Source organism: Ceratotherium simum, chromosome 3 (assembly GCF_057802395.1).
Source record: "Ceratotherium simum simum isolate JZ-2026a chromosome 3, ASM5780239v1, whole genome shotgun sequence".
NCBI lineage: Eukaryota > Metazoa > Chordata > Mammalia > Perissodactyla > Rhinocerotidae > Ceratotherium > Ceratotherium simum.
In genome coordinates, this window is record NC_141902.1 from 73,796,854 (window position 1) to 73,811,677 (window position 14,824).

The 14,824-nt window shown below is 39.5% G+C and overlaps 1 protein-coding gene across 1 annotated transcript in view; it reads right to left on the reverse strand.

The window, feature by feature from the left end:
* GABRG3 (gamma-aminobutyric acid type A receptor subunit gamma3) overlaps nucleotides 1–14,824 on the reverse strand; it is a 643,128-nt gene that overhangs the window by 585,303 nt on the left and 43,001 nt on the right. The window contains exon 3 of the mRNA XM_014781006.2: nucleotides 2,977–3,044. Within this exon, the coding sequence (XP_014636492.2) occupies nucleotides 2,977–3,044 (68 nt within the window). The remainder of the gene's footprint in view (nucleotides 1–2,976; nucleotides 3,045–14,824) is intronic.

The window sequence follows — 14,824 nt, forward strand, 5'->3', positions numbered from 1 at the left end:
CATCCATCTCTGCTCTGGCCCCCTGTGTACCATGACGGTTTGTTTACAGATCTGGAGTTGCTCCCCCAGAGCAAGAAGTGGGACTTCGTTCATCTTTGTCTGACCCACATCCAGCATGGAGCATGACATACAGTGGTCGTATGGCAAATGTTAACTGAATGAACAAAGACAGAAATAGGGAAATTCGCCCCCATAGAACATACACAGCAATTAACTATTTAGATATGTGTATGTGTGCATCTAGATCTAGATCAACTTTTTTTTAACAAACCCTTGCCTTCCCCTATGCTTTGCTTAGCTGAGGTAAGTTAGCAGCACATTATCTCTTCCTCATGGAAGTAGACATGGGAACAGCCTAGAAAACAAGCTCTGCTGAGAACTGACTATAAACGTGTCACCATTTCCAGAGTAAAGCATCTCCTCTCATTCAGCTTGCCCATTGTTGCCTGGATAGTGGCTTCAGTTTCACAAGATAAAAGGCAACCAACATTTATTGGTCCACCCTCTTATTAAAATACAGATGCATCCTAGGAAGAAAAAAAATTGGATCAAATGAATTTTCAAGATATTTAGGGCAATTTTTTTCTTTTTTTTTTTTCGTTGAGGAAGATTCGCCCTGAGCTAACATCTGTGCCAATCTTCCTCTATATTGTATGTATGTGGGTCGCCACCACAGCACGGCTGACGGGTGGTGTAGGTCCATGCCTGGGATCTGAACCCAGGCCACCGAAGCGGAGCACACTGAACTTAACCACTAGGCCATGGGGCTGGCCCCCCAGGGCAATTATTTTTAATGAAGGGTTAATTGGAAAAGATTTCTACTCAATCCCAGCTGTTAAAAGTCTAACACTGATAATTGGTTCAATCTGCCTCAAGACATACACAACACTGATGCTCATGCATTTTTCTCAGGGGATGGAAGTCTTACAATGCCTCAGACCATTTTGATTAAGAACATTCTCCACCCTTTAATGGAGGGGTCAGAGCTAATGATTTTAAATCATGATTTTAAGTCATAATTTCAGCTCTGTGTCATAAGGGAGAAAGAGGATCTGACTAGAGATCTTGCTGAAATTGAACTAATCTCATGAAATCTGACCTGCACATATCTAAGATGGAGGTGGGTTTGCACACTTTCCAAGTGCTGGGATCAGTCTGGGGCAAATCCAAGGATGATGCCTGACTATTCAGCAAGGCTTCAAGTTCTCAGTCCCTGGCAGGTCCAGGGTGCTGCCCAGCTGCACCCACCCCCTTGGCATTTGAACTTCACATCAATCCTCACGCCCCAGCTGCACCACACATCCTGCCATCCTTCCTTTTCTCAGAGATCTTGCCACACTGTTCCACCTGGCAAACTCCTGCCTATAGGTCAAGTTTCAGACTGAGAAGACCTCATCAGAGAATATTCCAATTGCTGCTGACCTTCCCAAGGAGGGTGCCTGCCATCAGCAGTCTTCATCACCTGGTGGATAACTGTCACTTACTTAGCCTCCTCCTCCGCAGTCTATGATTAACACGCAGAAATTTCCATTTGTTCCAATAGCCAAGCTTAATACAGGGCACAAAGTAGATTTCAAAGTTATAGGAGTTCATGAAAATCCCTAGATATACGAATGCAAGCACCTGTTCCTAAAATAATTTTGTAACTATATATCTAAAGAGGCACTTCTTTTTTAGCGTTAGACTTAAATTAACGTTAGAGATAAAGGTGCTGAATTAAGTGTTGCGGAACAAATGTAAGAAAATAAAACTACAGAATAAGAAACAAATAAACTAACAAGTGATTACTCTCTTTTTGCCCTCAGCTGAATCATTATTTATCAGGGAAAGGGAATATTGCATTTATCATTTACATTTTACTACCTGCAGCCCATAGGTCATGTAAAGGGAATTCCCTTTTATCCATTTCACCTCTTAGCTAGTGCCCCATATGCAGTTTGTGGAGGACCTGGGGGAATTTTTTAAGTGAGTCACCCATAAATATAATTTTACCCCTCCATGGAAACTTTATATCATCAGAGAAAAGATGAACACTTTTAAAATCTGGCAATGAAAAGAAATGATTTTGCTACTAATTTTGGAGGGATTATTTCCATCCACAGAACATTGCAATGAAAGGAAGGCATCTAAGTCAGCATTTTGGCAATCCCCCATCCTCAGCATCACACGTCCCCCAAAGCAGGAGCAAACACGCAGCTGTGGGCACAAACAAGGCCCCAACCAGAGGAGTTCCTGACACCACTGGGTCCACAAAGGCACGTGCTGCTCCTGGAACCCTGCACACTGCACGTAGGGAGGCCCGTTTCCTGACAGGACATGTCTACACTAACGTACTCCAACACTCCAGCACTTTCCTAATGGCTAAAACTAAAAAACAGGGAAGGACTTCTACATGCAAACAGTTACTTCAGGAGCTCATTTTGCTTTTAAGTCTGTGGAAATACCCTACTGGGGAAATCATATATTTGGTCCCATACTTTCTCCCATAAAAAAAAAAAAAAAGACAGTTTATTTACCCTCACTCTTCAAACTGAAACAGAAGTATAAACTGGGTAACCTCAGATCCTTTCCTGAGAAACACTAAAAGTCAGGTCTCTTGGATCATGAAAAAATGAACTAAAAGTCAAAAAACTGTCATTTACATTCATCCCTAGGATTAACGAGGTCAGATATAGCCAATAATGCATAATTACAAACAATCCCATCTGAAAATCTATATGCAGTAGATTCGTGTGTGGAGACGAAGGGCCAGACACTTCTTAATCATGAGAGCAATGCTTCACTGCAGTGTCACAAGCTCAGCCTCCTGACTTTTACCATTTTCAATATTTAAACTACCAAGAAATGCTACAGATTTAAGAAGCCAATTGTGAGTTTTAAACCTGCATGATAAATCTCAAACAGAAATCCACAATGAGACTGTAAGCAAGAACTGATGCAAAGCCCATCAGATTAGAAAAGAAAATAGTTTCTTACCATGTTTATTGAGGACACAGGACCAATGCTGTTAACATAGATGTCAACATCAATTACGGTCGGTTTTACTGTGGAGAGAAATACATGTATTAATACTATGTGCCAGAGAGACCGAGGAAAGCACTATTCAACTGCCTTTGACTCATGCACTAACACCTCAAAGATATGTTGGAAGGGGGTGGATTTTTCTTTGAGATTTGTCTTGTAACTACAATTCAGACCCTGCCTGTCTTTCCTTTTAAAATTCTCAAAGGATGAGAGATTTGTATTTGTTTTTAAAAGATTCTAGGAAATCAAGATATTTATACACTGCAAGTTGCCAGTGATAGATGACTATAGATAGTCTGTAACATGAGTTACACTGATTATATGGCAAAAAAAACATAAAAAGATGAAATATAAGATACTGCATAAGTAATTTAACGTCAACGTTTTGCTGTGAAGCCAAACCCAAGTGATGGGCAATATCAGAGATGCACTCAGATTATTTATCCATCACATGGCTGCCTAGCTATCATCCCAAAGCACAGCAACTCAAAACCAAGATCTAGAGAGTAGTACAAACATCAAAGGGGAATAAAAAATATTGTATATTGTTATTATTATGACTTAAAGACACATACACACATTTATCATAGTCTTAAAATCCTACAATTCAAAAAAGAGTAACACTTTAGTGAGTCAAGGAATTATAGTTAGAACTATGAGTGCATAAAATTTATATAATTAGAAACTGTAATATTTAACATTGTGCATCAGAGGTTAAATTGTCTCGTTTTGCCTTAAAGAAAACTAATTTCTGTTCCCTTGGCAGCACTGGAATTTGGGAAACCAGTAATGAGGATGCTGAGATGAACAACCTCTGAGTCAGGGGCCCATGTCCTCTGAAAGGGAGAAGGCTCCCTTTCCTCAGTACTCAGCAACTGATAAAGGGGAGGACAGCACCAATTTCAGAATATTTCTGCCCAGGAGGAACATGAACAAGACTCCTGAACCTTTGCACATGAAATGGATTGTTTCCATGGAAACAAGAATGTTTGTATCTACAATTATTTCAATGAGCTTCCTTCAGTTTCGCTAAATAATCACTCACAAATGGATTTCTGCACTCTATTTTGGAATGACGAGTGGCACTTCTGAGCTCACAGTCCCTTGTTAAGTTGCATATGCAGCAGTCTGTAGCCTGAACCATGTTTTCCAGACCTCCATGAAAATGAAAACAATGATTATCATTTTGAACCAACAACTCCAACATCTGTCAGTACAACCAAGTCACGCTAGCTTCAAAGGGCTGTTGGCATTTTGGAAAACACCCCAAGCCAATTCCATGCACTATGTATATAGTGCTTAAATTTCATAAACGGACTATTCTTCATTTTAGGCTGAGCTTTACTAACTACTATGAATAGGAAGAAGCATATTTCTTCAACTTAATTGGATTCGGCAAGTGTTCTGTCTCCCAACACTGTATAACCTTTGGTGATATCATATGAAAGGCTGCGGTAAGTCAGTCAATTGAGGACCTACTTTCTGCAAGAGACTTTTCTGGTTGTTTCACGGTATTTATTAAGCTTCCAGAGCTTTTAATCTCATTAAATAAAAAGGACATACAGACATAAAGCCTTAAGAACTTTAAGTGGGACGTGTCAAATGAGTATTAAGTGCAATAGTGCAATAAAGATTTTAAGAGATAAGAGTTTGGAATAAACACACACACATATGCACACACACGCACACAAAACCCGGGGGAAATGAACTGTTTTAAGCAAACACTCTTTTAAGCAGCCTGATGCTAAAGTAAAAGGAGCATTTAGGAAAGTGGCTCTAACAGTGGTACAAGGTACAAGTGTTACAAGCGGCTCAAGTTTTATAATTCAAAGATTCGAGAGTAAGCCCTGACAAATGATCGTCAACAAGGGTGTCAAGACCACTCATGGGAAAAAGGACAGTCTTCAACAAATGGTGCTGGGAAAACTGGACATCCACATGCAAAAGAATGAAGCCGGACCCTTACTTTACACCATATATAAAAATTAACTCAAAATGGATCAAACCTAAACATAAGAACTAAAAATATAAAACTCTTAGAAAAACACTTAGGGGGAAAGCTTCATGACATTGGATTTGGCCACAATTTCTTGGATATGACACCAAAAGGACAGGCAACAGAAGAAAAAAATAAATAAATTGGACTTCACCAAAATTATAACTCTGTGCATCAAAGGACACAATCAACAGAGTAGAAAGACAACACACAGAATGGGAGAAAATATTTGCAAATCATATATCTGATAAGTGGTTAACATCCAGAATATAAAAAGAACTCCTACAACTCAACAACAAATAAGCAAAGAACCTGATTTAAAAATGGGCAAAGGAGTTAGACATTTCTCCAAAGAAGATACACATATGACCAACAAGCGCATGAAAAGATGCTCAACATCATTAACCGTTAGGGAAACACAAATCAAAATCACAATGAGATACCACTTCACACCCATTATGATGGCTACCATTAAAAAAATAACAATAACAAGCGTTGGCAAAGACATGGAGAAACTAACACTTGTGCACTGTTGGTGAGAATATAAAATGATACAGCCACTTTGGAAAACAGTACGGCAGTTCCTCAAAAAATTAAACATAGAATTACCATATGATCCAGCAATTCCCCTTCTGGGTATATACTCAAAAGAATTAAAAGCAGGGATCCAAACATATACTTGTACATCCATGTTCATAGCAGCATTTTTCATAACAGCTGAAAGGTGGAAGCAACCCAAGTGCCCATGGAAAGATAAGTGGATAAACCAAATGTAGTATATACATATGGAATATTATTCAGAAGCCTTACAAACGAAGGAAATACTGACTGTGTTGTATTCTTTTAAGTGATGGTCAGTCAGGTGTGGCCACAAGAGGAGAGTCTCAGGAAAACAAGTTTATTATACTCACAGGTCCTAGAGACAGGAGGTTTGGCACGTCTTGCAGAGCCACTTGTGAAAGACACCAGGATGGTCAGGAATCAGAAGACAGGTCAAGGTCGGGGGCGGGGGTGGCACTTAGGCCATGATCTTAAGTGGAGTTTCTGAGGGAAAGGCACAGCAGGGCAGGGTAAACAGCTAGGATTGGCTAGTTTGAATAATTCTGTGGGCTTTGGGCTCTAGAGGTGGTCTCCAGCGGTGTGGTACCCAGCCCTGGGATGATTAAGGCATAAGAATACTGGCTCCTGGGGTGTATGGGCCAGACAGAGGAGGTATGGCTCTGGATTGGTTGGTTTGCATGTGAAAGGCATGCTCCTGGCTCGGCCCTTTGCTATCTCTAAGCTCTGGGAAGGGCAGTCTCTCCCTAGCCAGAAAGAGTTTTTAAGATATCAAAACATCATAATATACCAAAAATTTAAAATATACATATATGTATGTATATGTATATACAATACACTAACACATGCTACAACATGGATGAACCTGGAGGACATTATGCTAAGTGAAACAAGCCAGTCACAAAAAGACAGATACTGTATGATCCCACTTATATGAGGTAGCTAGAGTCGTCAAATTCATAGAGACGGAAAGTAGAATGGTAGGTGCCAGGGACTGGGAAGAGGAAAGAATGGGGTTTTGTTGTACAATGGGTACAGAGTTTCAGTTCTGAAAGATGAAGAGTTCTGGAGATGGATGTGGTGATGCTTGCACAAGAAGATGAATGTACTTAACACCACTGAACTGCACACTTAAAAATGGTTAAAATAGTGAATTTTATGTTATGCGTATTTTACCACAATAAAAAAAAATAAAAGAATAAGCTTTGGGTAGTTGGGAGAAGGATGAGGAGTTAGACAGAGGTAGAAAAGTCAGGAATAGGGAGCGAGGGGATGGTAATTTTCTGAGTGAGAGGGGGCAAATTCTATTGAGGTAGAATATAAAATAGGGCTGACGGAATTGGTCCCCATACATTTAGTTCAAAAATCGATTCACATTTCAATTTTCATTTGAATTCTACCTTATCTGCTTGGATGTCATTATTTCCTAAAAATTCAGAGTCAGTATGTTTGAGAAGAGTCATAAACTCATAAATTGTGCAGCGTAAATGAACATTGCAAAGATGCACTGATAAGCATCAACCACATTTGTTCCCTTGAAAGACTAAGGTGGCCCTAAGGGGAGTTATATTGACTGCACTTTCTCTTGCCTCCATCACAAAACCAATGCAAATACCCCTTTGGTTATTTTTCTCCACCTCATCCTAGAACAAGATTTGAGAACTATCTGAACTATTAGTCATAAGCTGAGGAAACGACCCAGACACATAGACAGGTGATGGCACCCATCAGAGTGGCCTTGTTGGGAGAAGAATGTAGGGCCAGGGTGGGTCTGTTCACTGATGGACCTAGAGGCACATGGCTGAACTTTGCTCTCCAAAATGCTGTTTAGAGCCTGGAGGTAAACAGATTCTTTGTCGGGTTTATTGCAGACACAAAAGGAATCCTGTCATGAGAAAAAGTAAATAAATTATATTTTAATGAAAGAAAGTTCCTGATGTCGATCTCTTAGGGGGTTGGCATCCAAAACCACATTTAATATAGTATGAGGTTCCTGTTAAACCAAACTTCATCCCCTCTTGTGAAAAGAAAAATAAATCAATTTTTATTTCCAAAATGCCAAACAAGTTATGTTAAGGGGCCCCATTTAGGTGTCATAAACAGGTACTTCCTAGCACATGTCTTAAATGCCAACTCTGAATAAAACAGGCAATAAAAACATTTTTGTGTTACCTGCCACCAGTTCACAGTTTCTCAATTTGATAGAATTTAAATCTTAACAAATATTTTTCATTTTTCTGCCTGACCAAGTTTAGTGGTTACTTTTTGGCCCTGGCCCCCAAGAGGTGGGCACCAATGTCACTCAATGAATCAAGTATGTCACACCCCTCAAAACAAGGTCGACTCTGAGCTTCTCTCCTAACAAGGAAAGTGGCAGCCTGGCTGATCTGACTCAAGATCTTCTCTTAACTTTCCCAAGGTGAAATGGAAAGTTATATCCAGCTGGCTTCTCAAAACTCCCAGAAGTTTCTCTCTAAAACCATAGAATTATGATGGCATATTTTACTTTACAAAAATTGGGGGAGAAAAGTAAAAAGACAGTAGAAAACAGAGGAGTTAAGCTTGGCACACTGTGGATTCATGGGGCCCTAGATCTGCGTCAATCCTCTAGGGAAAGCAGGAGGGCTGGCGCCCACCCCTGAAGGAATGAGGCTACCGATTTATACAAAACGCCCAGGCCTCAAAGGCCACAGGACCAGTACTAACAGTCATTTGGTTTTTCTTGAGTCATTTGATTAATACCTCTTACAAAAGATAGTCTCACACAAATTTTGTGTAAGTGTCTGGGGTCTTTTAGGAAAATTTATATTACATGTAGTAACTGAGAAGAAAAGACGCATAGCCTTTCCCTGAAGCTCCACGTTATTAGGTCACTTTCCATTTTTAGGTCATGAGCATCCCTTAACATCCCCAATGAGAAGGACTGGCCTTTCGAGAGGAAGGTCTACATGTGATCTACACCCCTCCCCACAGCATCTGCCACAGTTCCTGCCACACAGTAGGTACTCACTGAATATTGCATATCTATGGTTCCTGAAAATTGTGGTTTTAAGTTACTATATTTACTTGGATTTTACACGTTAAATGTTCACATGAGATTACAAACTGAAACATGAAGAAGAAGAATTTTTAAATGTCCCCCAGAAGCTGATGACAACTGTGAGCTGACCCAAGCAGTCAAGTGGGCAAAGAGCTGATAAAAGATCCTCCAACACAAGGCTACTCCTGAAAATAGGCATCTGTTACAACGAAAATTATATTAACTCCCTGGGAGAGGAAAAAGTTGAGAGTAGCATTGGGAGAGCAAATGAAACCATTTATATTCATTCATAAACCAGAAAGAAATAGACAATGACAGAAATGCAGATTAGAATAGATGGGATATGGGACTGGTAAGCGGTGACAGGGACAGAAACTGTGGAGTGGGAGAAAGGTCCAGGTGCTTATAGCTATTCACGGAAGGCAATCCTTAATGCACCGCCCTCAGGCTGACAGCAATAGGGATGAGGAATGGAGACCCCAAAGAACACTGAGCAGATACGCCAAGTGAGGTGACATGACCAGTGGAGCATGCTGCCTGGCTGCAGAGTGGCTCTGCTGCTCATCAGTTCTGTAATCTGAAAAGTTTCTTAACATCTCTGTGCCTCAGTCCCCTATGCGTAAGATGAGCTGATAACAGAAACTAATTCATGATGGGGGCTGGGAGGGGAGTAGTTACACTCTTTTGAAGTAAGTAAAAGGTGCTCAGCACATTTTTTGCTATGGCTGCTGGGGCCCCTGGAGTTAGACACAGAAAAGAATGGCAAAATCTTGCATTTGCAGCCTTTCAAATAATATTTACATCTAAAAGTCCCCTTGGTCACTTGAATTTCTGTTTTTTCCTGAAAAGTTTAAATATATTGATAGAAACATTTAAATAACAGCAAATGAACAGAAAAGAAGAAGAAGAAATAATCCCAGGTCTCATGCTCCTGGGGGTTAAATAGAAGGGCTCCTTCAATAGCTGGGCACCTCCCATCCAGTCGTCCTTGCCTTTGGGGAAATGGAGTGGGGGCTCATCTGCTATCAGCCTCTCTCGCTCATTGCCCCCTTGCTTTAGCTGAACTAAGAGCCCCCCTGGGCAAGACGATGCATTAGGCAGACTGCCCCCCACTCTATCGCCAACTTCCCTTTAAGTACTGCCTCCAATCCTTCTGCTGACGGCCACAGACAAAACTATTGTTAACACTTATTAAATGGTACTGTAATAAGCATTTAATCAGTATGTAATACCATTTCCATTCTCATTTTACAGACAGGAAGTCAAAACATGATTGAGGAGGTGACTTATCCAGGACTCTGTAGCCTCACCAAAACAAAATCCCAGGGTTCTACTCTCAACCTTCCAGACACTTAACTTTGATAATGAGGCTTAAAGGGATTCTGGGGAACAATGACTTCAGTGGAAGTTTATCATCATCATCATCTTCACTGCAAAAAACTTTCCAGGGGACCATCCCTGGGGGCCTAGTGGTTAAGTCTGGCATGCTCTGCTTCAGCAGGCTGAATTTGGTTCCCGTGTGTGAACCTACACCACTCGTCTGTCAGTGGCCATGCTGTGGCAGAAGCTCACATACAAAAAGAGGAAGATTGGCAACAGATGTTAGATCAGGCAAGTCTTCCTCACCAAAAAAAAAATCTTTCCAGGCTCTTCTGAAAATGCAAATACTCTGTCTCTGAGGCTTATATTAACTCCATCTATACCATATCAGAGGAGATGTGTTTTCAAATGCTTTTCTCTAGCTTGGAGAATAGTAGGTTATGGGGGGTAGACGAAGGGATTTGGGTAAGAGGTACACGGAATGCGCAAACTTCGTTAATATAGTTTTGTCAAGACTCTAGGTTCATGCAAAAACATTTTACATAGCTTAGTATTGGAGCACTGAGATGATGAAGCCACTAGGATGGGTCCCATTTCAGCTCTGTTAGAGTTCCTATTTGGCCAATTAACTTGGTTCTGACATTTGATTACAGCGTTTACAGCTAATCCCATCTCCATTAATCCTAGAACCTGAACTCCTCACTTCTTTCCCAATCATCTTTTCAGCATGTGATCATGAGTGAGCCAACAAGAGTGTATAAAGATCAAGATAAAGTTGTCATCGCCGCAAACCTGGGTAAGACGTAATAAGTAATATGGAAGAAGGGAAACAGTGAGATTCTGCATTTGTACACACTCATATAAAAATTTATTACTAAAGCAGACAGCTTGAGAATGCATATTCTCAAAAGAATGAAAAGAGCACTGGTGTTAAAGTTCAGAACCACAAATCCTTCAGAGCTCCAATGGGTAGGTGCTCAAAAGCTCAGACCTAAATTTATACCTCTTGAAAGAGTTTGGTAGTAAGACTATAAGAGACTTGAGAAAATCATCTGTGGGTATGAAGTTTTATAATCTTACAAATTTTAGTCTGAAGTAGCCATATGACCTTGTGAAAGTAATTTATTTTCTGGGGCTCATTTTCTCCATCTGTGAACTGAATGTTTGAAGTAAGTTTTCCTTCCAACCACGAACTCTGTTAGCTACAATAGGAAAGATAACTTTTAACAACTCCCTTCATGACAGTGCCTTCTCCTTTCTACTACCCGACAGGAAATATCAAACTGCATTCACCCCCAGAGTTTTCAGTAACTGCATTACACCTTTTTTTTTTTTTTTTTTTTTTGCTGAGGAAGATTCGCCCTGAGCTAACACCTGTTGCCAATCTTCCTGTATTTTGTATGTGGGTCGCCACCACAGCATGGTCACTGACAGATGAGTGGTGTAGGTCTGCACCCAGGAACCAAACCAGGGTCGCCAAAGCAGACTGTGCTGAATTTAACCACCAGGTCACCAGGGCTGGCCCCCTGAATTACACCTTTGAACAACGGAAACATTGAGAATAGCATGAGAGGCCTTGTATTTCACAGATCTCATTGTACTTTACAACGCAATGACAGAGTGACATCAGCAAGATGGCAGAATAGGAAGCCCCAGATCCTTCTTCCCCAAGAGACACCAACTTAACAACAATACATGGACCAATTGCCTTTCTGAGAAATCCAGAAGCCAGTTAAGAGGTTCATGTACCCCAGGTGAGCTTGAAGCAAACCATATGGAAACCCAGTAGGACAATGCATGGCGCACACTTGTCAGAGACCTCCCAGCACAGCATGGCCTGTCATAGAGAGAAAACTCCAAGCTCCTATTTCCTCCTGAAAAAAGAATGAGAAGAATGGAACATACGCCAAACATTCTGACTTCTGGGGGGACTGCACAAGAGACTACGTTCTTGCCTGAATTTAAGTACTGACAGGTTGAAGACTACGAGGAACAAAAGCCATCAATATGGTTTGGTCTATCAGCAGAGTCTGCAGTACCACAGAGAGACAATACAGAGAGCTCCAGTTTCATGACTTACTACAGCACCAGAGAGGCCTCAGTATCATAGACAGACACCAGGGCAAGCTGCTGGGTAGAAACTGGCAAATCTCTTCAATGAGACTACATGTAGGAGTCCAGAGAGGATGCATCCCCCCAGAAAGGCTTAGAAGTCTCCAGAATCTCTAGCTGAGAAGATGGGTGAAAGTCTTCCATGTATAAAACCAGATCATAAAGAGTGGGAGAAGTGGCTACTTTTTCAAATGCCAAAGTCCCACAGAAGATAACAAGGCATATAAGCCAGAGAAACACGGTCCCATCAAGGAACAAATTAAATCTCTAGAAAATGACCCTAAAGAACAGAAATATATGAATCATCAGACAAAGAATTCAAAATAACCATTATAAGGATGCTCAATGAATTGAAAGAGTGTACATATAACAACTAAATGAAGTCAGGAAAATGATATGTGAACAAAATGAGAATATCAAAAAAGAGATAAAAATTATGAAGAAGAACCAAATGGAAATTCTAGAGCTGAAGAATACAATAACTGAATTGAAAAATTCACTAGAGGGACTACACAGCACACTTAATCAAGCAGAAAAAAGAATTAGTGAACTCAAAGACATGACATTCGAAGTTACCAAGACAGAGGAGCAAAAAGAAAAAAGGATGAAGAAAAGTGAAGAAAGCCTAAGGGACTTATGGGATACCATTAAGCAGAACAACATATGGATATGGGAGTTCCAAAAGGAGAAAAAGAGAAAGGGCAGAAAGCCTATTTGAAATCATGGCCAAAATTTATGGGAGTTCCAAAAGGAGAAGAAAGAGAGAAAAGTTAGAGAGCCTATTTGAAATTATGGCGAAAATTTTCCCAAATTGGAGGAGAGATATGGACATACAAATTCAAGAAGCTCAAAGACCTCCAAGTAGAATAAATTTAAAGTGATCTATACAGGGACACATCATAATCAAACTGTCAAAAATCATAAAGAGAGAATCTTGAAAACAGAGAGAGAAGAGTGACTCATCATGTATAAGGGAGCTCCTATTAGATCATCACTGGATTTCTCAGCAGAAAACTTGAAGGCTAGACAGTAATGGGATGACATATTCAAAGTGTTGAAAGAAAAAAACTGCCAACCAAGGATAGTCTACCCAGCAAAACCGTCCTTCAAAAATGAAAAAGAAATGAAGACTTTCCCAGCTAAACAAAAGCTGAGGAAATTCATCACCACTAGATCTGTCCCACAGGAAATGATGAAGGGAATCCCTCAAGTTGAGGCAAAAGGACAATAAACATCAACATGAAACCATATAAAAATATAAAATCTCCCAGGTAAAGACATACAGACAAATTGTAATGTAGGTGCATAAATCACTTTTAAATACGGTATAGAATTTAAAACACAAAAGCCTAAAAAGGAATCATAAATCTACGTTAATAGATACCCAATATAAAAAGCAGTAATTTGTGTCATCAATAGCATAAAGGGGGGACAGAGATGTGAAGAAGTAGAGTTTTTATATACAATTCAAGTTAACTTGTTGTCAGTTTAACAATAGATTGTTATAACTTTAAGACGTTTTATGTAATTGCAATGGTAACCATAAAGAACATATCTACAGAATATAAACTAAGGGAAGTGAGAAAGGAATCAAAATATTCCACTACAAAACATAAATGAAAAAGAATACAGGAAGAGAGGAAATAAGGGACAAAAAAACTGTAAGACATACAGAAAACAATTAATAAAATGGCAATGGTAAGGCCTTCTCCATCAATAATTGCTTTAAATGTAAATAGACTAAATGCCCCAATTAAGGGACACTGATTGGCTCAATAGATAAGAAAACAAGATCCAATTATATGCTGTCTACAAGAGATTCACATTAGATCTAAGAACATAGAGGCTACAAGTGAAAGGATAGAAAAAGATATCCACGCAAACAGGAACCTAAAGAGAGAAGGGGTGCCATACTTATATCAGACAAAAGAGACTTTAAAACAAAAAAGGTCATTGTATAATGATTAAAAGGCCAATTCACCAGGAAATTACAACAACTACAAATATACATGCAGCTAAAGAGCTCTCAAATATATGAAGCAAACATTTACAGAACTGAAGGGAAAAATAAACAGCAACACATTAATAGTAGGAGATTTCAATAACCCACTTTCAGTTAGGGATAGAACAACCAGACAGAAGATCAATAAGTAACCAGAGGATTTGAACAACACTATAGACCAATTGGACCTAACAGACATACAGAACACTCCACCCAATAACAGCAGAACACGTATTCATCTCAAAAGCCATGGAACATTCTTTAAGACATGCTACATGTCAGGCCACAAAACAAGTCTTAACAAATTTAAGAAGACTGAAGTCATACTTAAAAAGTATCTTCTCTGACTACAATGGAGTGAAACTGGAAATCAATACAAGAAGGAAAACAGGAAAATCTACAAATATGAGGAAATCAAACAACTCAATCTTAAACAACCAATGGGTCAAAGAAGAAATCACAAAGGAATTTAAAAATATCTGGAACCAAATGAAAACAAAAACACAACATACCAAAACTTAAAAGATGCAGTGAAATCAGTACTACGGTGGAAGTTTATAGCAGTAAACACTTACATTAAGAAAAACAAAGATCTCAAATCAATAACCTAAGTTTACATCTCAAGGAACCAGAAGAAAAGAACTAAATAAAATTAGCAGAAGGAAGAAAATAATAATGATGATAGAAGAGTTAAATGAAATAGAAAAAAATCAACAAAACCAAGAGCTGGTTCTTCAAAAAGATCAACAAAATTGACAAACCCTTAGACTAA